Here is a 27,421-nt window from a genome sequence, read left to right as displayed (position 1 = left end):
CAGCACCAGAAAATTCCATTCCAAGCAGTCAAAGACCTTTCAAATATCTAGAGCCATGATTGAAAGTGGCGACTTTGATTGTCTGGAAAGAGTGATAAGGTTTAATACCTTTATTATGTGGTCTGCTATGTTATGCCAAGGGACAGAGCCAGATTGATCGGGGGTAGTAAGTTTATTCAATTAGCTAAGATCAATGCAAGTATCTTATAATACTGATTGGTCAATGAAATTGGGCAGTATGACTCTACTTGTAATGGATCCATAAATGGCTTGGGTATTGTGACAATTTTAGATCCCAGCCAGGTTCTTGATAAGGTATTCCCTTTTCAGATATCATAGAAAAATCTGGGCATATAGGAGATCAAAATATCTTTGTAATGTTTATAATAGAGAGCGGTGAAGCCATTTGGACGGCGGAATTTCTTAGGGTAGAGGTCTTTTTGTACTTTATCTATTTCCTTGGGAGTAATTTGTTCTTCGAGAAGTTTAATTTCCTCATCTGTGAGAGAATGTGAATGAAGTTCCCCACACATTCTGTTCATTTGTGACCTCACTCCCCTACCAGTGATGATATTATTATTATTATTATTATTATTATTATTATTATTATTATTATTATTACTACTACTACTAGTAGTACTACTACTACTCCACCCCTCTGTCTGGGTTTCCCCAGCCACTATGGGTGACTTACAACATATATTGAAACATAATAAAACATCAAACAACTTCCCAATACATGGCTGCCTTCAGGTGTCTTCTAAAAGTTATGTGGTTCTTTATCTCATTGACTTCTGAAGGGAGAGTGTTTGCTTATTTTCCTATGTATGATGGCATCAAGATTTATGATGATGATGATAGCCTGTTGAATCAGGCCAATGTGTCCATCCAGTCAGGTATTCTGTTTTCCAGAGTGGCCAACCATATGTCTGCAAGAAGTCCACCAGCAGGTTATGTAAACAATAGCCCTCCCCACTGTTGTCCCCTAGCAACTGAATATCAGTGTAGTGCCTCTAAATATGGCTCCTTATCAATGGGTAATAGCAATCAATGGGCCTGTCCTCTTGGATTTTTCTGAATCTCATTAGGTGCCATGTTTAATCTTTCTGGAGAACAGTCTTTTGAATGCTGCACCACATGTAGAAGACAATTTCCTTTTTCCAGTTTCTGAACAGTGAATAGTATCAACTCCATTCATAATAAATATAACCTTTTCTATCTTTTTCTTATTAGAAGAACGAAGTAGGGAGATTTGATTTGGCTAACAAGGTCTGATCTGACCTTGGTCTGATGCTTTGGTTTGTTAACTTTATGGTTTGTTCAAACCAGTTTCCAGGGTGAAACAGCAAACTGTGACTTGTTACACAGTTTCTTCCCCTTGTGTGTGGAGAAAGGGAAGGACGGAATTTGAGAACTTTAGACTCACATGGATCACGCACATAATGAGAAACGATTACATATTTATTGGGCCACAATGTGCAATGACAGATCCCTGAAAAATTTGGATTGAAATAATCTGTTTAAGTAGATTCCCCCCCCCCCCCCCAATTTACTTTCAGAACTCAGAAACAAATGACAACCTTATGGGGATAAAATGTTGGTCATTCATTTTCGCTACAGAAGAAATGAACATAAGAGGAGCCATACTTACAACTGGCTCTGCTCTGAGCATGTGACACAATCTCTTAGGAAACGCCAAATTAGGTCATGCCATGAATGCAACCTTGTTTGTATGATCTGCTTAATTCTATCAAGGAAGCTTAAAGTAGTGAATGGGATCTAACTTCAGAGGTCAGAGCAGAACATCGTGTGGTGTTTATTATTAACAACAATATTCTTATTAATTGAGATCAATTTTAATAAGGTAATCTGCTTATACTCTTTGGCTTTTGCATTTAAGGAAACAAACTGCATGTTTGGAGAAGGAAAAGCAAGAACAAGCTTTACAGAAAAGTAAACCATCTTTGTAAGGAAAAGGAAATCACAGAATTGTAGAATTGGAAGGGCTGGCTGGAAACAAGAATAGGTTACAGTTTATTCTGAAATATCTGAAATATTATGGTTATGCTGGTTCAAACATCACAATAAACAATAACAATGGCCAATTGGGAAAGAGAGGATATAATTCATGTGACTAGGACAGGAAGTAGGTGGAGGGGTGCTCCCAATCTCCTCCCTAAATTTTGGTAATCTGGCCCTGTGTCATTTGAACAGAGCTTGAATTGCCATTTTTTTCAAATAAAATAAAATAGTATTTGGAATATAATGGGACTTAAACTGTCCTAACTATATAAAAGATAATGGCCAAGAGTCTCCATAATCTTTCCTGTGCTATTCAACAAGATATTTTGGATTCCCTCATAAAACAGAGAGAATAGGTAATCCAAACTGGCTTTTGTTCAAAGACAACTGCAGTTATGCACGTTGGTGATTTTATGCATTCTGCTAACAGCAAGTGGAAGCCAAGTTTCAAAGTACTGTTTACTCATGTGCTTCCATTTTATTTGATCTTGGTTTAACATTTTAATGGCTGCATTTTTCAGCAATTAAAATTCCAGCTCATTCAACTGTGGTCAAATAGCATTTTCTATTTCTCATTGCCATATGGTTGATTCTTCCCCAAATAAACAGAGGGCACAGAGGGCACAATGTAAAGTTCATTGACTAATGTGTTAAACCCTGTTCTTGCATATAATATTCAGTGGGAATAAATCTATTATCATCATGCAGAGAAATTTAAAGCTAAATAGTTTGAAGTGAAATTGAAATGTTGGCTATATATTATTTTGGAAACACAGATTTTCCTCCCCAGCCTATCTGTAGTATCTTCCTTAATATCAAAACATGATGTTAGGTAAATTGCAAATGTATATCAGGCTGAAAAAAATCATCAAGGGTCGCAAATGGATATGAAGCTAAAAATATTTACATCTCTTTGAAATTTCAAAGGTATACTTTTAGACCAACTGCTTTTACTATTGCTTCAAAACAGTAGTTCTGTGGTCCCCCCCTTTACTTTTAAAGTGTTATTGTATTTTTTAAACTTGTAAACTACTTTAGAATACATGTTAATGGAGGAAAGAGGGGTAAACAAATAAAGTGAACTTAACACTTACTCTTGAGCCTTTCTCGGGAAAACATTGACAAGCTGTGCAATCCTGTCCACCACAACGACTAATATATGCATACTGACCCTATAAAGAAATGGAAGTTAGTCTTCTCATGTTTAACAATTTATTATTTTCAAACCTGTTGGCCCCAATCTAGCTAAATGGGCAGCATAATCCAAAACAAAATTACTTGGAATGAACAGGGAAATTGTGTGTACTCAGAAATTAGTCCCATTTGTGTGCAATGGGGTTATAATCTCAGGTAAGTAGAGATAGGATTGTTGCCATTTGGCTCAATAGGAGCAAACAATATATAACCTTATCTGGGTTGGGATGGTTATATTTTATTTAACATTTCGATATATAATTCGGGAGAAATAAGGCATATCAGGGGCAGGGGGAACCAGCTTCAAACTTTCTGCTGGCAGGCAAACAAATAATATTAAAATATTCCATTTGACAAAACAAGGTTTAATGTCAGTCAATGGATTTCCAAAGGCATCTGTAACCTGTTCAAATCACATATACTGTATTGGCCTGAATATAAGACGCACCTGCAAATAAGCTGCACCTTTAAAATTCAAGGCTTATTTGTGGGTGCGGCCCAGCTCCAGGCACTACTGTCCCAAATGGGCGGCAGAGGGGCGCCCGGCGCCCGGATCTAAGCACACTGCGCACCCACCTCCTGACACTAACGCCCCAAGCTGGCAGCGCTTGGTTCCAAATATGAGCCACACTTAAACTTTTCACAGTCGGAATTTGGAAAAAAAGTGTGGCTTATTTTTGGGCCAATATGGTATGGGAACATCTGTGGAAGCATCACTGAATGTCCACCAAGTTGGTGTGATTCATTTGGCATCAACATGAAACTGAGCCTTCCGTGCTATTGGCCCACTCCTCAGGTGTGCTCTTCCAATGGAAATTCAACAGGCACCCACCTCTATATTAACCTTCAAACATTTGCTGAAAGCTTTTCTTTACTGCCAGTCTTATGCAGAAAATTAGGAAAAGCCGTTAATAGCCAGCTGGTGGTCTGTTTAAATTTTGAGCGAATTTTATTGTATTATAATTGTTATAAACTGCTTTGATAATTTCAAAGGAATTGCAGTATAGAAAGATTTTTGTAAATAAACAAGGTCACTTTAACAGAAAGGGGTTCCATACCCCTGTTATACCTGGTACAGCTATGCCACAAGGATAACTGAGTGTTGAAAAGTAGATGATATACTGTGTTTTAACTTTAATTTAATTTATGTTGACAGTAGCAAGGGACCTCCCGACTACACAGAGATTCAGCCAAGTCCACTGGTACCTGGACTGGATTGAACTATGCAGGTTGTATCTATGTGTGTTGCCCTGGTCATGGTAGACTAAGGCTTCCACAAATGGAAGGGGAATGGAGGCGCTTTTTGCAAATTCCCTCATTCTCCTGCAGTTGTCATATTTCATGCTACTCCAAAGGATTCTCCAACCATCTATCAGAGATTTGTGGGAAGGAGGACACAGAAGGCAGTCAGTGAAAGTCACCTTCCCTTTCTGTCATGGAAAACTCTGCTGGATCAAAGAGGCTTCCCTGAGTGGAAAGAGACAACTGGATGCAGCCCTGGTATGACACTAGTCACATACCTTTTTTGCGAGTTTGTTTCTCTCCCTAATAACACATACTGTAGGTTTAAAATTCCATTTTTCAAGGAGAACGCAGAGTTCTCTGGTAAAATGAACTCACTTTTTTCCTTATCTAAAATATTTCCAAAACATTTTGTGTTCTTGACCTTCAGCATGCACAAAAATCTGCATTCTCTGGTCATTCACCCTCCCAGCCTGTTTTATATCTTGAGACAGAATTCAAGTGGGAATGTGGAAATGTATTTCCTTTGTCTCCCTTGTTAAAATTATGCTTCTGTGTCAATATTTTTAAAAAATGTTTTTTCCCCTCCCAAAAAACAAAACTATTTCTTTATCATTCTAGGCAAAGTATTTGTTTTTTCAGCATTCAGTCTTGTACTGAAGATTAAAATGCTGGAATAGTCAAAACAACTATTCATGATAGTTTCTCATAAAATAACTGAAAATTCTCAATGAAAACTACCACTCTGTGGCTTTCAAGCTGCATTCCATGGTTAGTTCTGGTTAGTTCTAAGTTCACCATGGGTTCCTCTGTAAGAAGGTCTATAATGGCAAGCAATCTTCCATTACTAAGAACCAAAACAGATGTCACACCATTCATGCAATTAGCAACTGGGAAAATGGCTTTCTAAAGGTAAAATGGGGAACCCAATCTGGACCAATCAATATCTGCCTGAATGAACGAAGTATGTGCCCTAGAAAAGGCATAAGCAAACTCGACCCTCCAGATGTTTTGGGACTACAACTCCCATGAACCCTAGCTAACAGAACCAGTGGTCAGGGGTGATGGGAATTGTAGTCCCAAAACATCTGGAGGGCCGAGTTTGCCTATGCCTGCCCTAGAAGGTATTCCAAGATCTCCTGAGATGTGCTGTGGTTCCATGTCAGATGTGAAGGTTTTCCTCAGCCATCAGACTGTGAAATAGCCAATGTACTGACAGTCTTCAGTTTTTAAATTAACTGAGAATCTTTAAACATCTGAAACTATAAAGTAATGCACGCTCCCAATTAGCAGGTGTTTTCTATAATGCATACTGTTAAAAGAAATACTATGGGCACAGAATACAGATATGCATAAATTAAAACAGTCTAACACAAGAGTAGTCTCTTAACTGATTCTTAAGTATGCATTTTTAAATTTTGCAATTATAGCTTTAAAGCAAAATCCTATTAATGTCTACTTATTAATCCTATTAATGTCTACTTAGAAATAAATCTAGCTGAGCTTACCATTACGTGTGTATAGAATTGCAGGCACATCAAATCCATCCATGCCTACAGCCTTAAATTTTACAATAACTGAGTGTTTTTTATATTATTATTCCATTGTTGATGTCCTGAAATGAAACTAAGTATTTAATACTTTTTGTTTGTTTTGACTGGTCGAACATCCATATATATATGTGTGTGTGTGTGTGTGCGTGCGCTGTAAAACCTTAAAAATGTGCCCCTCCAAGTGAATTCCAAAGATATCCCCTTTAAAAGCTCCTTCCAAAGTTTCCCACTTGTCTGAAACAAAAAACGGCTGATTAAAGTCATGCAGCTGAGCAGGAGCAACAAGCTCAAACTTCCTCACACACCAGATTGAAATAGTAGACTGAAACAAACAAAGACTTGATTGCCTAGTAGTTCCTCCCAGGTGAGGTGAAGTGACGTAGCTATGGCTGGCAGGAAAGCTTGCTGGTTATACGAGGCTGGTTACCCCATAGTATATACCTCCCAAATACGAAAAGAAGCATTTGGGTAGGGAGATCTCTGTGGAAACGTATTCTGTTAACAGATGGAAACAGTAAGAGAAGAAGGAAACTTTGATTCAAATAACTTACCCCTTTAACTGGTTGGAGTGAAAGAACAAATAGCAGCCAACTGGTGGATAAGAAAATCTAGGTTAATTTATTCAACCCCAATTGACTAAAATACCAAGGAATCTAAAAAGCAGAGAGAAAAACTAAGCACTTTAAAAACTCGGCTATTCCATGATGTTCACCGTCTCCTGTATAATTTCATAAATACCATAATTTGATTTGGATAACACTCATGCACAGAGCTGGCCCAAGACAGTTGGAATGGGGGGGGGGGAGCCACCTCCCCACTGCTTCCTCAAGGGTGGGGCAAATTAACTCCATTCTGAACAACTTTCTCTACCTGAGCTGCATGTGCAAAATCAAATGTTTACAGTGAAACCTTGTCTTTCCTTATCTTTTGCTCTATCCCCCAAGTAGGAATACTGTATGCTCCTATCATTCTAAAGCATTTATTTACTGCTTCTTCTCCCTTTTGTTCTCTATTCGAAACACTGTATGCTTGGATCCAGAGAACCACAAGCAAAGTTCTGCGCATGAACGGGGACTTTCCTGCCTTGTACTTACCACCAGAGTACTTACAGTACAACAATCTTCTCATCAGTTACTCAGGCCACAGAGAGGTTAGGCTGGCCTCAACTAGAGCCAGGGCTTTTTCGGCTGCGGCTCCAATCTGGTGGAACGCTCTGTCACAAGAGACTAGGGCCCTGTGGGATTTGACATCTTTCCGCAGGGCCTGCAAAACAGAGCTGTTCCACCAGGCCTTTGGTCAGGGCGCAGCCTGACCCCCTCCTTTGGCAATCTTTACAGAACTTAAGCTTAATGGTTGCCATCAATTGGATTTTAATTAATTTTTATAATGAAATGTTTTTAGAATGTTGCACTATTTTATTGTTGTTAGCCGCCCTGAGCCCAGCTTCGGCTGGAGAGGGCAGGATATAAATAAATTTTATTATTATTATTATTACTCTCTACTATTTTCCTCTGCCCTGAATGACCACTGTTACCTCATCTTCAAATCTAAACAGAAATGTTTCAGGGAATAGATAAAGATGGCATATAATGCTTACCATGCAGCTGTGAAAATAAATGTAATCCGTTTTAAAGAACACATAGTGGATGCAGTTCATATCAGGACATTTGAGTTCAAGTCGTCACTATTTAATTTTCAATAATCAGGACTGTGTCTCGCTGCTCCCACTGGCCTGAAAACCGTGTTCCACATTCTTCTGCTGTTCTTGATCTGATGATAAGAGAAGTATACAGATGACTCAGCTTCACATGCCACATTTTTAAAATTATGTTTCAGGTGAGGTATGTTGGAAAATAGCAACAAATCCTCCCAGATACAAAGTCCAATGTAAATGATCAATTGTGCTCTCTATTAAAGGTACCCCTGCCCGTATGGCCCAGTCTTGACAGACTCTAGGGTTGTGCGCTCATCTCACTCTAGAGGCCGGGAGCCAGCGCTGTCCGCAGACACTTCCGGGTCACGTGGCCAGCGTGACAAAGCTGCTCTGGCGAGTGGAAACACTGTTTACCTTCCCGCTAGTAAGCAGTCCCTATTTATCTACTTGCACCCGAGGGTGCTTTCGAACTGCTAGGTTGGCAGGCGCTGGGACTGAGCAACGGGAGCGCACCCCGCCGTGGGGATTCGAACCGCCGACCATGCGATCGGCAAGTCCTAGGCGTTGAGGTTTTACCCACAGCGCCACCCGCGTCCCTATTAACATGGCTCAAATGCTCACTTGTTTTCCATGTAGGTTTCCTGTGTATGAAGTCCAGCTGTTCTAGGTATTTTGATCCCACTATCTGGCTAATATAAATTTGTTTTTCAAGGACCAAGTTCACCAACAAACACAAACAGATAAGAATGATTTGCTTGATGTTTGCAAAACATTTGTCCATGAAACAAATCTCATGAGGGTTAAAGGGATGCATTTTTGTAAGCAATTATGAAGGGTTTGATACAAAGGGAGGAAATAAACACAGTTTTGGGGCAATGGCTCCATCAGCACAAGCATTGCAGCTTACTTGATTGAATGATCTCCTCTCCTTCCCCCACATGCTGTTTTGGAGGTCCTCTCAATCCACTGCAACATCTGGAGAGATTAGGGGGAGCCCTGCTGTGCTAGCGGAAGTACTTGCTTCTGCTAGTAGGATACATTCGTTAAATCTGGCCCAGTAGGTCATCATCTTTATAGGGATGGCCATTGTCCAGTAGCAGAGTGCATGTTTTGCGTGCAGAAAGTACCAGGTTCAATCCTTGGCATCTCTAGCTAAAAAAGAAAAGGATCGTGGGATGCTTGCTGGGTGATGTGCTGCTGCCAGCCAGAGTAGGAAATACTACCCTAGACAGGACAAAAAAAAAAAATCTGGCATAAGGCAGCTTCCTAATTTTTCCAAAATGACATGGATCTAAAACCTTCTCTAATTATGCTTTGTGCATGCTTAGTGGGATTCTTAACATACTTCCTTTTAAACAGCAGTCTCCACTGTCATGTGACAAACTGGTTTCGAAACTAACCTCCGTTCCAAAAGAGGTTTATCAAGCAGTACAGCAAATGCTCCTGCTTGAAAACCTCAAGCTGAAAGCCCCTTTGGCTTGTGGAAACTAGCCAATATTTCTTCTGTGGAACTAGCCAATATTTATCAGAATCCAAGCATGTTTCTGGAACTGAGTTGTGGATCAAGCTAAGGCCACATGTCTGGTTTGATATAGGGGTTAAGAGCCCGAGCTACAAATTAAAAAGTTCTCTCTTTGAATCTCCCCTCAGCCATGAGCTAGAGTTCAAAGCAAACAGATATGATAATAAATATAAGACTTTATTTACACGTCTATTCCCCCCCTTTTAACAATAGAGGAATGGCAGGTGGCAAGGGGGAGTTAATATTTTACCCCAAACTATGATTCCATTAAACCCTCTTCTCGAGAAGCTGCTGTTAGCTTCAAGAGAGGTAAAGGACCCCTGGATGGTTAAGTCCAGTCAAGGGCAACTATGAGGTTGCGTCACTCATCTCGCTTTCAGGCTAAGGGAACCAGCATTTGTCCACAGACAGCTTTCCTGTTCATGTGGCCAGCAGGACTAAACTGCTTCTGGTGCAACAGAACACCGTGATGGAAACCAGAGTGCACGGAAATGCTATTTACCTTTCTGCTGCAGCGATGCCTATTTATTTAGTTGCACTGGCGTGCTTTCGAAATGCTAGGTTGGCAGGAGCGGGCACAGAGCAACGGGAACTCACCCCGTTGCAGGGATTTGAACTGCTGACCTTCTGATTGGCAAGCCCCAGAGGCTCAGTGGTTGAGACCACAGCGCCACAGCTCCATTGGCACCTCACAGCAGATTTTGAGGTTTCTTTTTCATTGGGGACTGCAATGTAGGGGAAAGGTTAAAGTAGGGTTACCAGATGTCCCTGTTTCCCAGGGACAGTACCCAGATTTGCGAATAAGTCCCCAGACAAATTTCATCCCCGGATTACATCTAATGTCCCTGGGAAAAATAGTCTCAGCAGCCTGGAGCAGTTGGCTCTGGCTGGCTTCAGGAGCTGCTCAGAAGTCCCCATATGATGGTGGTGCAGGGGCTCTAAGATGCAGCTTCCGGGCTGCCTCCACTTTCTCTGACCCCAGCAACTAAGCTGCGAAAGGAGGCTTCATGCTGCATATCAGAGCAGCCTCCCAACTCCTACTTGCGTGCAAGTAGGAGTGGAGCAGGGATTTCTCAGCTGTGAAGGGAGGCTTCATGCTGCCTATCAGAGCTTGCGTGCAAGCACGAGGGGGCAGGAATCTCTCAGTTAGGCAATGGGAAGCCTCCCTTCCCAGCTGAAGGATCCTCGCCCCCTCCTTCTTGTACGCAAGTAGGAATGGGATTCGGGCTGCTCCAATGGGAACGGAGGCATCGCGCTGCCCGAGCCTCGCCGCTGCCACCACTCTCGGCCCTCCTTCTCCGCCTTCCATGCCTGACCCACCGCGCACCGCTTCACCACCACCACCAAAGAACCAACAACTCAGGGGCTGCCCAGGCTCATGGAAAAAGGAGACAGAAGCCTCAGAGGAAGGGGAAACATGGCGGTTGAGGTCAAGGCGGTGGCCGCCCCTCTGCCACCACCATCGCTGCAGCATCAATGTCCCGAACGTAGTATTTATTTAATTATTTCATTTTATTTAAAGTGTCCCCGGATTCATTGGAAAAACATCTGGTAAACTTAGGTTAAATCCCTGTTCCCATGTGCTATATTCCTGACCCTCCTCTGTGGACCCCAAGGCTTCTATTGCTAAAATAAAAGAGACAAGTTAGATGCATTCTGTCACAGATTTAATACAGTGGTACCTCGGGTTAAGTACTTACTTCATTCCGGAGGTACGTTCTTAACCTGAAACTGGTCTTAACCTGAAGCACCACTTTAGCTAATGGGGCCTCCCACTGCTGCCACACCACTGGAGCATGATTTCTGTTCTCATCCTGAAGCAAAGTTCTTAACCCGAGGTACTATTTCTAGGTTAGCGGAGTCTGTAACCTGAAGCGTATGTAACCTGAAATGTATGTAACCCGAGGTACCACTGTATATCCGTTTGGGCCCTCCCTGGGTAGTCTTTGGTACGGATTTTATTCCCAAAGCCTTCCTCACAAATGAGTGCAGGCAGTGGAGGTTTAGGACCAGAATTTTCCTTCTTCTAGATGGGCTACCTTTCCCGGTTTGATGAGCATCATCTGCCCCTTGTTTCTCTCTACAGCATGTGCTGGAGCTGCCTTCCCACTATTGGTCCATCTGCTGGAGGATGAGCTATGATATCATAAGACAGGCCTCTCCACTCTCTCCACACAGTGCATAATCTTATATATCTATTTATTATGCTCCCCACCCCAAAATCATGTCCCAGTGAGTCTACACAGAAGGAAGAGGAGGGTGGCTGCAACTTACTCTTTCACATATTCACAGCAGTCTAATTCTTCCAAAAAGAAAATAGTGGCAGATGGGCATTGTTATTCACAGCGTCTGTCTGGATAGCACTAGAAACATAGTTGCGGAGGTGAACACATCTTTCAGGAAGGATTTCTTTAATGTTACTTACTTGCATCATCTCTTTACTACCAGTTAGCAAAAGGTTCTCTTGGTGGTTCGCAATTTTTACTCACTGAAATCAACAGACTTGATCTTAATCATGTTCATTCATTTCAATGGCTCTGCTCTGAGTAAAACATAGTGGAATACTACCAAAAACCATAAAATATAAAAAACAGAACCTAAACATCAAAAAACAGCTAAAACAGAATAAAAGTAGATTAAATTTAGAAAAAAAAGAAAAGAATAATAGCAACAATAACCTAAAATGTTATTGTGTTTCTGAAAAAGAAAAAGTAAGGAATAATACATGGGTAGGCAAACTAAGGCCCGGGGGCCGGATCCGGCCCAATCGCCTTCTAAATCCAGCCTGCAGACAGTCCAGAAATCAGAATGCTTTTACATGAGTAGAATGTGTCCTTTTATTTAAAATGCATCTCTGGGTTATTTGTGGGGCATAGGAATACATTCATTCCCCCCAAAAAAAATACAGTCCGCCCCCCCCCCAAGGTCTGAGGGACAGTGGACCGGCCCCCTGCTGAATATGTTTGCTGACCCCTGGAATAATATATTTACAAATTCTTCATTCAGTGCAGCAAATACCACAATTGGTGTCAGGAGAGCAAGTTGAGAAGACCCTTTGAATATTGTATTAGACCCTAGGCAAGTATAGATGTATAGGAAGAAACGAGCCTTCAGGCAACCTGGCTCCAAGCTTCTTTAAGGCTTTACCAGCACTTTGAACTGAGCCTGGACGTAAACTAGGAGCCAGTGCAGATGAAAAAATATTGATGTAATAAGGTGGGGCCGGCCTATCCGAGATGCTGCCCTATTTTGGACCATCTGGCAGTTTCCAGACCATTTTCGAGGGGAACTCATAAGACATTGCCGTGCTCACTTTCTTCAGAAATCCCAAGGAGAGACTTCACCACTGTGAACTGTGGGCTACCCCAGCTTTCCCCTAGATACACAATCATAGTGTGTGGATGCACTTAGCAAACCAATACAAATATATCCGCTGGTGCTGAAAGTATGCTGCCATTGCTGTCCGTGGTTATTGATACTTCTTTTGAAATGCGTTTTAAGCCTGTTAGATTTCAGTGGGATAACATGTCCACAGGACTCTGGCATTGTCAATATAAACATGAAAAACACAGGCAAGTATAGCTTAATATTAAATAGAACAGAGGAGTAGGGGACTACTGGAAGTATGTCATTCTTAAATGGAAGCATCGTTCCCAATTTGTACTCAAGGCTGGTTTTCAGGAAGTAACACCTTCTTTCCCTGGATCAGTTAATGCAAAAAGCCTTACAGACAAGACAGGAGGATCATCTTACTGCACCTGCTGCCATAGCTCAATCTGTTGTGAGCAGGGAAATGACAGGGTAACTCAATGGCCGTGTTAGTCAAGGCCAAATCTTTCTGCTATTGTGGTGAAAGGCAGTAATTGATTGGTGCTTGAGGCCAAGGAACAGCCACTGCTATAAGCCCCATGGTAAATTCCAATGAAAAGTTAATGTTCATAAGGGACTATTCATGTGAGCCTGTGCAAGTTAACAGGTTACACGGCATCCTGAAGAGCTGTACATTTTTTTAAGAATGTACATAAAACTCACTGATATAATGCACCCCATTATATGATACAATGGTGTACAAAGGGATGGTTATGCACAAAAATTCAAGTTGTTTCTTTTCCAGGGAAAAGGACCGGTAGCAGTTCTGTATAAGGATTCAGACTAAAAATATAGACGCACAATAGACACTATTCCCTAGCAGCTGTCATGTCTGCAAAGCCAAATGCCAAGCTATATGTTATGTTAAATGCACTGTGCTGATAGCAGCTCTGGGGAGAGAGGATGTTTTCCTTGGGACTGCAATGCAGGAGTTAAGGGTAATTTTCCACATGCCATGGCCCTAATCTTGATCAGAACTCCCTACCCACCCACCCCTTTAGGGCCTGCTTAAAACTAACATTCAGTGTGATCACACAGTACGCATAGCATGTACTTCGGTCCCCAAGTGACCTGCCGCCAGATAAGCTGCACATCCCACCCCACCAATAACTGACTTGGTATTTCAATTCCTAGACATGATCATGCCAATGTACATATTCCAACTCAGTAAAATTAGGAATGCAGCATGTACTTATACATAAATTGTTTCAAAGTGAGGCTATTGGTTTAACTTCTTTATTTAACATACAGTGGTACCTCGGGTTAAGTACTTAATTCATTCTGGAGGTCTGTTCTTAACCTGAAACTGTTCTTAACCTGAAGCACCACTTTAGCTAATGGGGCTTCCTGCTGCCACCGCGCCGCCAGAGAATGATTTCCGTTCTCATCCTGAAGCAAAGTTCTTAACCCGAGGTACTATTTCTGAGTTAACGGAGTCTGTAACCTGAAGCGTATGTAACCCGAGGTACCACTGTACTTTGCTTACTTGTAAAGTATCTCCCTTGAAGACTGAGATATCAGAAGAAAAGCTGACATAAATTTATTCAGGACACACTTCTGTGCCTCACACACAAGCGTCGTCCGCAGCCATTTTCAAAAAGGTTATGAAAGACTGCAATATTTCCTTTGCACATTGAGGTGCATGCAGAATCATAAGTGCTGGAAGGGACCCTGAGGATCATCTAGTCCAATCCCCTTCTCAAAGCAGGAATATGCAGGGATCAATCCCCACAGATGATGCAGCCCAGAACACCAGCCCTTCAAGTTACCCATTTGGTTCATGGGTTGCAAATGGGGTTGATGGAACAGACTGCTCATGCTCCAAGGCCAACTTTCTAGTGATGGTGCACAAAGGAAAGGAACAGATGCTATAATGGGTGTGGTAACACTTGCACTACAGTTTTGGGCTGTGCTATGTGCGTGGATTGCTGCTGCTAGACAGGAATAGCTAATGGGAGGTTCCAGGTTCAACCACTGGCATCTTCATAGATGCTGGAAGGGATCCTGAGGATCATCTAGTCTAACCCCTTGCAATGCAGGGATATGCAGCTGTCTCAAGAGTCTCTGCAAGCTTGGCAATATCGGCACCACGCTCCAACCAACTGAGCTTTCCAGGGTCGCTGCAGCTTTCGGAATTTCACGTAGCAGCTCAGCCCCGGCCTGAGACCCCACTGAGAGCTGCTGCCAGTTCAAATAGGGGATACTGGGTGACATGGGCCAGTGATCACACTCTGTGTAAGACTGTGCCATATTATTTTTGCTTGCCTTGGTAGGATTGGCCTAGTGCCTGTATATCTTACATCAGGGGTAGCCAACATGGTGCTTGTTGGCTCGCTGGACAACAACTCCCCATGTTGCTCGCTGGACAACAACTCCCCATCACCCCTGACCATTGGCCATTCCATCTGGGACTACTTGGAGCCATGGCAGCCTACAATGTCATGTGCATTGGCTCAGTATGCCTGATATGTTTCAAGTCTCTACCTGGAAAGTCAGTGGAAATTGTGCCTCCTGGATCTAGGTGGGCCAAAGTTTTTTTCCTGCCTGAAGCAGAGCTTAGATTGTGCTTTGCCAGCCCCACCCTAGCACTGGAGAAAGCTGAATATCTATGCAGGTTAGTAAAGCAAAAATATTTGAGATGCCTCCCTTCAGATATCAATTTGCAGTGCAAGAGTTACGGTACTTTGTAAGCATACATACCAAGCTTCCTAGTGATATTTATTGTCCTGCATTTACCGGTATATCCTGCCTCTCTCCTGCCCTGGAACATGATGTAGCATCAGTGTAGATCCCAGCCAGTCACTCAACCAGTCACTAACCAGGTCCAGACCGGCTTAGCTTCCACAAGGGGAATTATGTACCTCCAGATAGCTCAGTTGGCTAGAGTGTGGCGCTGATAACGCCAAGGTTGCAGGTTTGATCCCCGTATGGGACAGCTACTGCCTATTGCTGACGGACCCGAGAAACTGCCCCGTTGACATGCGCGCCCCCCGCCACCTTTTTATCCAAGCGCCCACAGGCAACAGTCTACTTCATCCTATGCCTGACAGGAAAACAAACCCCGGAGAGCCAGCAAAGATCCCAGCACGCGGCCAGCTGTACTGGATGCTTAGGCGAATGTCTGACGGTTATGCTGCTTTACCTCCCGTCCCTGTTCCGCCGGGGGCGTGGGGGTAGGGGAGGCGTGGGAGTATCACGGTGGGATTTTATCCAAGAGACTTTTTTTTTAGGGCTCAGAAGTTCCTGGGTGGAAACTGAAGGACCACCATAGAAAAAAGGCTGAGAGGAAAAGACGCCCTTTCCCGCAGAGAACGTCGCCACAGGTGCCTGACGAGACGCGCCCCACTTCCCTAGACACCTTCGCTTCCCCGCGCGCGCCACGCCTTCCCTTCCCGCGGGAATCTCTGATGTACCTCACTTCAAGGGGACCAAGCCCTGAGGAGCCGCTCGCGTCTCCGCGCCTCGGCGTCCCGCCGCGCTCTCCCGGCCCCGGCGAAGCAAGCGCCGCCAAGCCAGGCGTGAAGCGACTCTCGCGCTTCGCTTCTCTCTCTTTGCGGGTTGCTTCGCCCCGCCCTCGACTCTTCCCCCCCTCCTCCCCCTCGCACCTCCAGCTTCCACGCGCCTTCCCGCAGCTTCGGCCCCGCCCCGGGCTATCCCGAGGGGCTGCCCATACGCGGACTTCTCTCGGGGGACGCAAATCAAGCAGCGAGAGAGAGAGAGAAGCGCTAGCGCCGCGCCGCCGCATCGTCGGGGGAACTCACTCGACGCTGAGGGAAAGTGGCAAGAGGAGGAGGAGCCGTCGCGCCTGGTCCGTGAATGGTGACAGCGGGTCTGTCAGGGACGGAGCCGCCGACCGCGCAACCTGTGGCACTGAGAAGGCGAGAGAGAGAGAGAGAGAGAGAGGAGGACCCGAGAGGGAGAGCGCGCGCCAGAGAGTTGAGGGGAAAGCGCGCCGTGAGGCATGAAGGAGCCCGCGCGCCCCGGCTCCGGGTGTCTCGCGCTGTTGTTTTTCGCTGCCCTGCTGAGCGCTTCGCAGGGGCAGCAGGAGGACCGCCTCCCCATTGCTGTGGCTGCAAAGGTGAGTTGAGGGCCAGCGCTGAAACCTGCGTCCTCCGGGTTGGCTGACGTCCCTCCCGCTCTGCTTTCCTATTCGTTTCCTACGGGGCTTCTGTGGCCTTTAGAAGTTGCGTGGCAGGCAGACGTCCAGGTGCAGCAGCTCTGTCCTGCGTAGAAGTGGCTTCACGTGTGGAATGTCTTATCTTTCAAGTAGCCCAAAGGCCTAAGGACTCTGCCAAAGGAGGAAAAGGGAGCAGCTCAGTGCATGCTGTACCTTCCAACCCCCCCCCCCAGAAGTATGGGGAGGTGGTTGTGGTTACTGTGTGGCAAGGGGAATCACACTCTGTGTGTGCTCAAAGGCACTCTTGCCTTCATTAATTACTTGCTGACGTTCCATGCCCAACGTTCTCACTCTGAGAATCTGACTGATCCCATGGTTGAGACCAATTCCTGTCTCTCAAGAGTGGCTGGTGAACCTTCTGGTTTTCTGCTCTTTAAAGCTTGCTCGTCCATCAGGAGGTATCTTTCTGAATTGCACCTGCCTTTTGCTTGGCATCTGCACTGCACTGCACAGGTGGATTTGGGAGGGTAACTTGTGATGGGCAGCATGTCTTTGGCATGGTTAAATGGATGGATATTTGGGTTCCTTCTGTCTTTAGTCATTTGCCCCACACGTTTGCCAGTCAAGTTGTAAATGTGAGAACCATCCCAGAAAGGAAAAAAAGAAAAGAGACAGTGCAGTGATGCAGCTGCTTGCCTGACACTTCCCTTGTATGAATTACAGTACTGGGTTGACAATGCTGTTTGCCGTATGGCTCATATGCTCATCCAGTCTGCAACCAAAATCCATTTGTAGGCATGCATGCCTGGTGATAATTTAGCAGCACTGCATAAATCCTTTTGGAGCCACTGTATGGAGGGGTCACCATCATGACATCATGACATCACTGGTCCTGAAAGACCTACATTTGCTCCCAGTACGTTTCCAAGCACAATTAAAAGTGTTGGTGCTGACCTAGCCTTGGCCCAGTATGCCTGAAGGAGTGTCTCCACCCCCATCATTCAGCCCGGACACTGAGTTCCAGATCCGAGGGCCTTCTGGCGGTTCCCCCTCACTGCAAGATGTGAGGTTACAGGGAACCAGGCAGAGGGCCTTCTCGGTAGTGGCGCCTTCCCTGTGGAATGCCCTCCCATCAGAAGTCAAGGAAATAAACAACTATCTGACTTTTAGAAGACATCTGAAGGCAGCCCTGTTTAGGGAAGTTTTTAATGTTTGATGTTTTATCATGTTTTTAATATGCAATAAATTATAATTATCATCATCATCATCTTCTGCAGGGGCATGTGTTCCCACAGAGGCTTTCTTTGGTGCTCCTCCTTCCACTGATTAAACTTGAAAGAAGCATGTATCCAGTAGAATAGGGTGTGGGTTGGTTGGTTGGTTGGTTGGTTGTGTGTGTGTGTGTTGCCCACAACAGTTTTCCCAGTTGGATAATGTGCCCACTGGCCCAAGCAGTTTGCAGCCACTGCTGTGTAGCTGTTACAGTAACACCTTCCACTGTAATGTCCACAATAAACCAATATTCTATCTGGGAATCCTGATTATAGGTTTATAGGCTGGAGGGACCAAAGGGTATTTAAATATAACCTGTTGGCCCAAACCTGCTCCCTCCATGCCTTCTTACCATCCCCAATTAATTTATGTTATTTGGATCACAAATTGAAAGCAGGAGTAATTGGGCTGTCATAAGAAGGGACCTACTGGATGAGATGATAAGTAGACTTGTCCAATGTCCAACGTCTTGTTTCATATTTAAGCAGGCCATGAAAACAACCACCTTCCCTCTAGCAACTCCTGTTATGAGGCATGGGCCCTTTGAACAATGGCTAACAACCACTGACAGATTTATCATCTATGAATGTGTCCTATCTTCCTTTAAAACCATTTAAGCTAAGAGCTATAATCACCACACGTTATGGCAGCAAATACTTTAAATTTATGCATTGTGTAAAGAAGTACTTCGTCTTGTGTGTCCTAAATCTAACTCTCCATCAACGTCATTAGTGACCCTGAGTTCTAATTAGAGAGGAAAAAACTTCTCTACACATTCTTCTGCAATTTGATAAACCTCTGTCATATTCCCCTTTAGTCATCTTCCCCACCCCCTTTTAAAAAATAGCAATCCCAGAACACTCTAGCAATTTCTCATGGGGGATGTGCTCCAGGCTTTTATAAACCTGATTGCTCTTTTTGAACCTTTTCTAGTTGTTTAATAACATTTGTAAAAAAAAAAAAAAAGGGAGGAGGAGGAAATCAGGATATTGCAAGCTTTCCAAAGGAGTGCTTGCAAAAGCTAACATCCCTCTTCACAGGCAAATGAGGGCTCTGCTCATCTTGGCCCAGTGAGTACTGCCCATAGCACCCACTTCCCCTGCCCCTCAAGTTCATCTAGGGCAGGGCAGCGGAAGGGGATGACAGTGGGTAGGCCACTGTGGGGAATCTTCTCCACTGGGACTATGTGTACTGGAATCCCCAGCAGAAATTGATGCAGCAAACAGCGCCTTCAGGGGGCAAACAGCAGCCTCAGGCGTGGCATTGGGTGGGTTAAAAAGGTGAAATTCTCTCCTCTGTGCCACAGTCCGAATCTGTTTTTTTTTTTGGGGGGGGGGGGCGTATCCAGATGGAAGCTGTGTGCTTCACCAAGGACAGCAACAAGGACTGAGATAGCTCTTTTGTGAACAAAAGGAATGAAAGCCAAACACGGATTGCCATTTTGCAAAAATAATATACAATAAGCCACAATGTAATGAATTGGGGGAGCAAGCCTAACTATGGGGAGCCAGTGTAAGTTATTCCAGCTGCAGTGTAGCTGGCAAAAGTTGTGCCAGATCTAGACTCGGTTCAGGAGCAGAGCTAAGCCTAGGAGAAACAAGCCTTTTAAACCACCCTTTTTGATGGCTCAATTTATGCTGGGTTCCCAGGGTCACGTGGCCATGCTGTGTCCCAGCTGAGCCAGGATGGGCAAGAGATGCTGCCATATCTCTGCTTGGGCAGGTGAGGGAGTTATGCTGGTGTAACCTGGCTGAGCTTGGAACATCCTGGCTCAGCCAGAGATCCACTGGATTCTAACTCCATAACCCTGACAGATCTAGGGTTGTGCCCTTAATTTCAGAAATATAAAACCTATAATAATGCATTTAATGCAAAATGACAATAAAGCACTTTTTTTGGCCAATATTACAAGTTAAATGTAAATGCAAATAACTGATATAGCTATTTTACAGGGAAAATAATCTACAATAGAAAATACTTATTTCTATTGTAAATTATTTGTGCAGGTAGAAATGACTTGCGTCTATTTTATATTATTAGATATACATTATTTGTGCATGGTTGCAATTGGCCACTATTTCTTCTTTTTTGGCTGTTCTCAATTCTGAATCATTTATCTCACCCTCATAAATTTATCTCAGTGCTCATTTCTGACTTAGATGATTTATAAATAAACATCATTTTTTCTGTTTATATTATTATTGTTATTGTTATTATTAAATGTATATGCCCATGTGGTTTGTTACCCATTTACAACTATAAGATCAGTTATGAAATCCATATATAATTAAAATGCACAATAAAAATTATTCCACCAGAACATTAAAAACATTAATAATTGAAATGTACTATAATACAAGCCTGTGAAAAAGCCTGCAAATGTTGTAATAGCAAGGGAATTTCAAAGCAAAATCCCTCCCCCAACACACTGTTTGTCCTGGGAAGTTTTGGATGCTATAATTGTTATTTACATTCTTTACCAATTTTCTAACAGCATTCCTTAACATACCTAAACAGATATAGTATCCTCCCTTGCTTCGCCTTGCAGCTTCCTTGGCAGGTCATTGCATCCAAATACCGCTGATTTAATTCTTTGGGTGGCTGTGCCCTCTCTTCAGGCGTTGTGGCCAAAATGCTTTATATACTGTTGCATGCTACCCCAATCTTCAAGTGGCGAGAGATTCCAGGGGTTCCAGGCAGAGGCATAGCATGGGGAAGGGGGACCTACCAGGGCAATTGCCCCAGGTGCAAAAAAATTTAGGCACACCTCTGCAGCTGCTCCCTGTCCTGCCCACCTGCCTCACCTGAGCAGCACGCTGAGCAAGAACTGGGAGAGGATGAGCCCTTGAATCCCTTGGCCACACGGCGTGCAGCACCAGTGGAAGAGGTGGGTGGACAGTGAGACTTGCGGCCATGGTGGCACTCCCCAGCTCAAGGAAGAGCACACACATGTCCTGCCACTGCCCCGCAGCTCCGGCTTGCGACATCAGCGTGAAGGCCCCAGTGAGAGGGTATAATACTTGCCTTAGAGGGCGCAATACCCAGGTTTGGTTTCTTTGGAATAATGATGGACAGCATAGACCAGGTGTCAGCAAACTTTTTCAGCAGGGGGTTGGTCCACGGTCCCTCAGACCTTGTGGGAGGCTGGAGTATATATATATATTTTGGGAGGGGGGGAATGAACAAATTCCTATGCCCCACAAATAACCCAGAGATGCATTTTAAATAAAAGCACACATTCTACTCATGTAAAAACATGCTGATTCCCAGACAGTCTGCGGGCCAGTTTTAGAAGGCATTTAGGCTGGATCCAGCCTCTGGGCCTTAGTTTGCCTACCCATGGCATAGACTCTGGTATCTTTATGGTGTATCATTTATTTACACATATATACATCCAGGGCTGACAGCATTAACACCCTGGAAGGTCTTGCTTCTCCCATAGCTGCAGCCTTGGACTCAAACAGGAATCCATCATGGCTCTCAGCCTCTGGCTTCTGCCAGCTTCTTCCCAGCTCTCACATGCTCCGCTCTGACTGTTGTCCTTCTCACTGCCAGCCAGGTGAGGTTTCATTTTGCCACGAGGCAAAGTGCCACACAAAGTGGTGTAGGAAGGAGGAAAAGAAAACATGGTGTGTTGTAGGGGGTTAGAGTGTTGAATCAGGACCTGGGAGACCAGGGTTCAAATCCCCACTCAGCTGGGAAGCTCACTGGGTGACCTTGGGCCAGTCACTCACTCTCAGCCTAGCCTACTTCACAGAGTTGTTGTGAGGCTAAAATGGGGAGAAGGAGAACTACACAGGCCACCTTAAGCTCCTTGGAGGGAAGCTGAGATATAAATGTAAGTAAGTAAGTAAGTTTGGTGCTCTACCACTGAACTATGGCTCCTCTGCTATAGGGTCTCATCTCAAGGCAGATGCTTCCACTGAGATACTGCCTTTGAGCAGTGTGCTCTGAACATGCTCAGAGGAACTCTGAGGCCCTCCCTCATTTGTCTACCCAGCAACTGGCACTCAGTGGCTTGCCACCTCTGAATTTGGGTGCAGGTTGGCCTTGAGAAGGCCCTGGGCAAGATGCCCTGTGTCATTCGGCCCTTTTGAACTTCGTTGGTTGCAATGGCTCCAAGCAGCACTGGGCAGCTGTGTATACATTCCTCTTTAATTTACCACAGTGCCCCAGAGTAATGCTGAGATGAGGGAAATCAAAAGCATGGCTAGGTCCAGCTGACTGGCACTGCTCAGAGTGCTGGGCCAGAAAAATAAAAACAAGGAGGGGTAGTAAAATAATAATAATGGGAGCACAGAGCAGGCAAGACATGCTGCCCTGGCATTTGGATCAAGGCAGTTTCTCAAGGGCATCAGGTCCAGATGCCAGCCCTGCCTATATGTTCCTGTTTAGTTGTTAAACTGCAATGTGTTATATGTAGGGCTGCCTTTGAAGATGGTTTGGAAGCTTTAGCTGGTGGAGAATTCAGTGGCTAGGTTGCTCACTGGGACAAAACGGTTAGAGCATATTTCACCGATCCTGGCTTGACAGCACTGGCTGCCAGTTAGTTTCCGGGTCCAATTCAAAATGCTGGTTTTGACGTATGAATCCTTAAATGGCTCAGGACTTGCAATACCTGAATTGTCTCTCCCCATATAAACTGTCTCAGACTCTGAGTTCATCAGAGGACCTTGTTTTACCGTTCTGTTTTACTTATTTACTAGTTTTTATCCTTTATTTTATTCTGTGAACTGCCCTGAGATCTTATGATAAAGGGTGGTGTATAACTCAATCAATCAGCCAACCAACCAATCAACCAACCAACCAACCAAAGAAGTAAATAAAAGCTGCTGAGTTTATTTAATACACTTCTAAAACCATCATAGCAAGTCCTCATCACCACACCTTGTGGCAAAGGATGTTGAGAGCAGATCATGAATTGTATGAGGGGTAGAGTGAGAAACATACCTGTGGCAGCACAGTGAACTTAAAAGGCCTGTAGAATAGATCAGAGCGATAGCATGAGGGGAAATGTCTGGGAAGGCATAGATAAGGAGTGTAGCGGTTATGGCATCTCAGGAATAACAGCTAAGACTCGAACAAGACAAGATGCCCATTGCACAATTACCAGTTGCACAATTTCTAAAAACAAGAACAATTTACAGGTGTGGGGGCCCTGATTCAGATTGCTAGCCTGGCATGGGGGTAGGAGGGCTTTAACTCTTTGCCTCCTGCTCTACTCCCAGTCTAAATCACAGCCTCAACACCTGCAATTTACAATTCTGTAGGAAATTACATGCACCAGGCAGTTTGCTACACATATTTCTCAATAGCAAAGAAGTTTTTACATTAAGTAGTGCTTTCTCCATGTCCCAAATATCTGCATCAGCTATAAGGTGTACTAATTTTGGTGTGTTTACTATTTGCACTTTAGAGAATGGGCATTGGCCACAGTCTCTTTCTGCATGATCATTGATCTCTGCTACTGGAAAGTAAAGCTTTGGCTGTTGGAGATTAAGCTCACAAGATTAAACTCCCTATTCATTCTCTTGCAAAAAAACAAAACAAATCTCAGCTTCTAGAAGCACTGCAAATGATGCTGCTTTATCTGGCCAGATAATACTTGAAAGTTAGAAGGGCTGCTTACAGAAATGTTAGTCTTGCACTTAAGTAATGGTTCACACACCTTCCCTGGCATTGTTCCCCAGTTTAAAAAAAACTGTACAAGAGTAATCCATTAGCTCTATTTTCTTATAATGATAATGCTAGGTGGAATAAAAATTCCAAATGTTTGAATCATTCTGAATGTATTTTTCACACTTAAAGTCCATCTAAACCCTAAATTGACTTTTCTGGTCACCAATCTCATCTACTCTCATTGTTGTGCTTGTATGCGTACCTGCCTTCTTAAGCATTGCCTCACCTTTTACCTCTACTGCTCTCCTCTTCTCCTCTTTATTACATCCTCTGTTCCCTCGGATTAAGCGACACAGATTTTTTTTCTCCTTTGCTTCCGGCCATTTCTCCAGACTATAATCTGCATTTGGAGCAATGTGATGATAGCGGTTTCTGTAATGCTTAGTTGACATGGTGATTATGTAACACAAAAGACTCAGTACATGCCTCATTACTGCCCACTGCTCACTTTTTACAGTTTGACCAAATTCTATGAGTAAATCAGTAATCCTTTTATACAGCGTCAGCTGGTACAAATCTATTCTTAAAACAAAGGTCGAGGTGATGTAAAAAAATTTTTTGTGGCTGGATGTTATTAATCAAGTGCCAATCCAGAACAGGTCCCATTGATTGTGTCTTCAATCAAGTAAACAAAATATAATCCCACAATTGTCAATGAAATCAGGAACAAGAAGTTATATTGGCTCTAGTTCACAGTCAAAGTTTCAGATTGCAGCAGTCTTTTCACAGTATCTTATTACTATCCTATTCTATGCACTCTTCTTGTGCTAATTTTATCCAACTTTAATTCTCCTATTTCAGTTTATTTTTGAGTGTCATCACCAAATAGCAACTTTTGTGAGCCTGTTAAATAGTCCACGGGGCTTTTTTTTTTAAGGAGGGGAAGGGAATAATCAAAGGAATGGATTGCATTGCAATTAGTGTAATCATAACTATTCTTATAGACTGTGATTCAAATAAATGCTATTTATATCTGCCAACCAGATTATGCAGAGGTCAAGTACCGTCCAGTAATTATTCTTGAGTTTGCAAAGCTGTTTCATTTGGCATTGTGGCTTCAGATTCAATTCATACAGTAAATCAAAAGTAATATAATTAAATGCCTAGCTACAAGCGAGATCCTGTGCATGTTTACTCAGAAGTAACTGTGTTCAGTGGAGCTTTCTTCCAGGTAAATGTGTTTAGATTTGCAGCCTAGGTATTTGATGTGTACAGAAATACATATTCTAGGGCAGGCTTCCTCAACCTCGGCCCTCCAGATGTTTTGAGACTACAGTTCCCATCACCCCTGACCACTGGTCCTGCTAGCTAGGGATCATGGGAGTTGTAGGCCAAAAACATCTGGAGGGCTGAGGTTGAGGAAGCCTGTTCTAGGGTAAAGTGTATTTTAGTGAAAATAACACACAAAGTTGCATCATATTAGGGAAAATTGCTTTCAAAGATATCAAAGGTATATCCAATAGAATTCAATGTAGCTTATTCCCAGTTAGGTGGGGTTAAGATTGCAGCTTTAGTTCTCAGTAAACGTGCATAGGATTACGCAACATGGTCTTGGCTATACATCATCTACTGTACACAGAGCTGCCTAGTGCATATAAGTACCATATACTCATACCCCCTCCCCACATTACTCACAGCCCTCAAATGCAAAGCTTCTCAACATTATAAACAAACTTTCTTGATTGCTCGCTCCGTTGTTCTTTTAACAAACTTGATACAACATGCTCCTTCAAAACCTATTTCACCTTTCAGTTTTGTTTTGTTTTTTTCTATTGCTGCTATTCACATCAAAGAGACTGGTGTGCAGCAGCAATATAAGAATATAAGTGTACTCTTAGGCAGTGCTCCCCCCACCCCGCCCCAGAAAAATAGAAGCTGGCACTCATCATGAAGTTATTACAGTAAGCGTCACACCAAAAAAAGGAGAGGTGCTGGTACTTCTTACTCTTGAGTACTCCCTGGGGGGGGGGAGCACTGCTCTTAGGGTAGTCATATGGGGAAAGAGGACACAACTCGTGTAAAAGAGCACAGGAACCTTGCACCTTAAAAGTTGTATAGAAAAAGGGATGGCAGCAGGGGTAGCTATCTTCTTGAAGTCCCTTTTCTATTACCACTATTAAAGATGCAGAAGCCCTGTGCTCTTTTTCACCAGGCTATCTTTTTTTCACCAGGCTAACCTCGGTTAAATGTGTAACTTTTTTCAGTAATAATTAGTAAACAGTCTTGCCAACTGACTGTTTGTGTGTGTTCTGCACCAACAATTTGTTAATTCCATTTCTAACCTTGGGAGGAATTCAGTGTGGTGCTATGGCAATCATTCCTTCCACACAAGCATTTCACCTTGCCAGACAGAATTATCCACCCACCCACTGTTCTTGGGTTCTCCCAAGCCAATTTTGGGGGGTACAGGGGGAGGAGAAGTTGGAAAGCTCCACTATGCTAGCAGAAGTCCTTGTGTTGAATCTGGCCCCTATAAATTAATTCAGTGTTCACCCTGCCCCCTCCACATGCTAAATTAGCAGTGCAATCCTGTACATGTTTACTCAGAAGTAAGCCCTCTTGAGTTTAGTGGATCCCAGCTTGCACACCAGCAGCATCTGGTGCCCCATAGCCCACTGCTGGATCCTTGTGCACCATTTGCAACTCTCCAGGAAATTACATTATTTCAGTAATGAACTGAAAAACAATCTGAAGAAATCACATTGAAGAACAATGAATCCTGAAATTAGACAGCTGATATGTTGCTTAATTAGGGACACAGGTGGCGCTGTGGGTTAAACCACAGAGCCTAGGACTTGCCGATCAGAAGGTCAGCGGTTCGAATCCCTGCGACAGAGTGAGCTCCTGTTGCTCGGTCCCTGCTCCTGCCAACCTAGCAGTTCGAAAGCACGTCTAAGTGCAAGTACAGTGGTACCTCGGGTTAAGTACTTAATTTGTTCCGGAGGTCCGTACTTAACTTGAAACTGTTCTTAACCTGAAGCACCACTTTAGCTAATGGGGCCTCCTACTGCTGCTGCGCCGCCGGAGCACGATTTCTGTTCTCATCCTGAAGCAAAGTTCTTAACCTGAAGCACTACTTCTGGGTTATTGGAGTCTGTAACCTGAAGCGTATGTAACCTAAAGCATATGTAACCTGAGGTACCACTGTAGATAAATAGGTACCGCTCCGGCGGGAAGGTAAATGGTGTTTCCGTGCGCTGCTCTGGTTCGCCAGAAGCGGCTTAGTCATGCTGCCCACATGACCTGGAAGCTGTACGCTGGCTCCCTCAGCCAATAAAGTGAGATGAGCACCGCAACCCCAGAGTCGGCCACAACTGGACCTAATGGTCAGGGGTCCCTTTACCTTTACAGTACCTTTGCCTTTATGTTGCTTAATTGGAAATCAAAATTTGTGATTATCTGAAGGAGCTAGGTTTTTTATCAAGTAGGCAACGCTCCACACATTTTGAATGCATGTGTTCATAGCTAGAATCCATTGGAGACATTGGTTACCTTCCAGTGTCTGTTTGGCTGCCTTGCAGAAGAAAATCCAGTTCACAAATGATTGCACAGCATGTTAAGATTTGGGGAACTGACATATTTTCTTGCATCTCATCATCTCGTAATTTTGCTGTATGTTGTCTATACTTATTGAAGGCTTAATAATTGGATTTTATTATACTGGTTCCAGCAATCACCAAGAAAACATATAAAGCTCTAGGGAATTCATGTTTGATGCTCACAATGCATGAAACAATTTTAGTATATTGGCATTTTGCTTTGCTAGCAGTATTCTAGAATTACGGACCTGACTCACC

General features: G+C 43.7%; 1 protein-coding gene across 1 annotated transcript in view; it reads right to left on the bottom strand.

The window, feature by feature from the left end:
• The window catches only part of COL4A4 (collagen type IV alpha 4 chain), a 70,060-nt gene extending 53,951 nt beyond the window's left edge, over nucleotides 1-16,109 (bottom strand). Inside the window, exons 1-4 of the mRNA XM_077929927.1 lie at nucleotides 15,970-16,109; nucleotides 7,609-7,781; nucleotides 6,563-6,602; nucleotides 3,117-3,194 (exon numbers count right to left, since the gene is read on the bottom strand). Of these exons, the coding sequence (XP_077786053.1) occupies nucleotides 3,117-3,194; nucleotides 6,563-6,602; nucleotides 7,609-7,652 (162 nt within the window). The 5' untranslated portion in view covers nucleotides 7,653-7,781; nucleotides 15,970-16,109. The remainder of the gene's footprint in view (nucleotides 1-3,116; nucleotides 3,195-6,562; nucleotides 6,603-7,608; nucleotides 7,782-15,969) is intronic.
• Between the last annotated feature and the right edge of the window lie 11,312 nt (nucleotides 16,110-27,421).

This window comes from Podarcis muralis, chromosome 6 (genome assembly GCF_964188315.1).
Source record: "Podarcis muralis chromosome 6, rPodMur119.hap1.1, whole genome shotgun sequence".
NCBI classification, from domain to species: domain Eukaryota; kingdom Metazoa; phylum Chordata; class Lepidosauria; order Squamata; family Lacertidae; genus Podarcis; species Podarcis muralis.
Note: the sequence above shows the minus strand (reverse complement) of the source record. Positions and strands in the feature narration are given on the sequence as shown.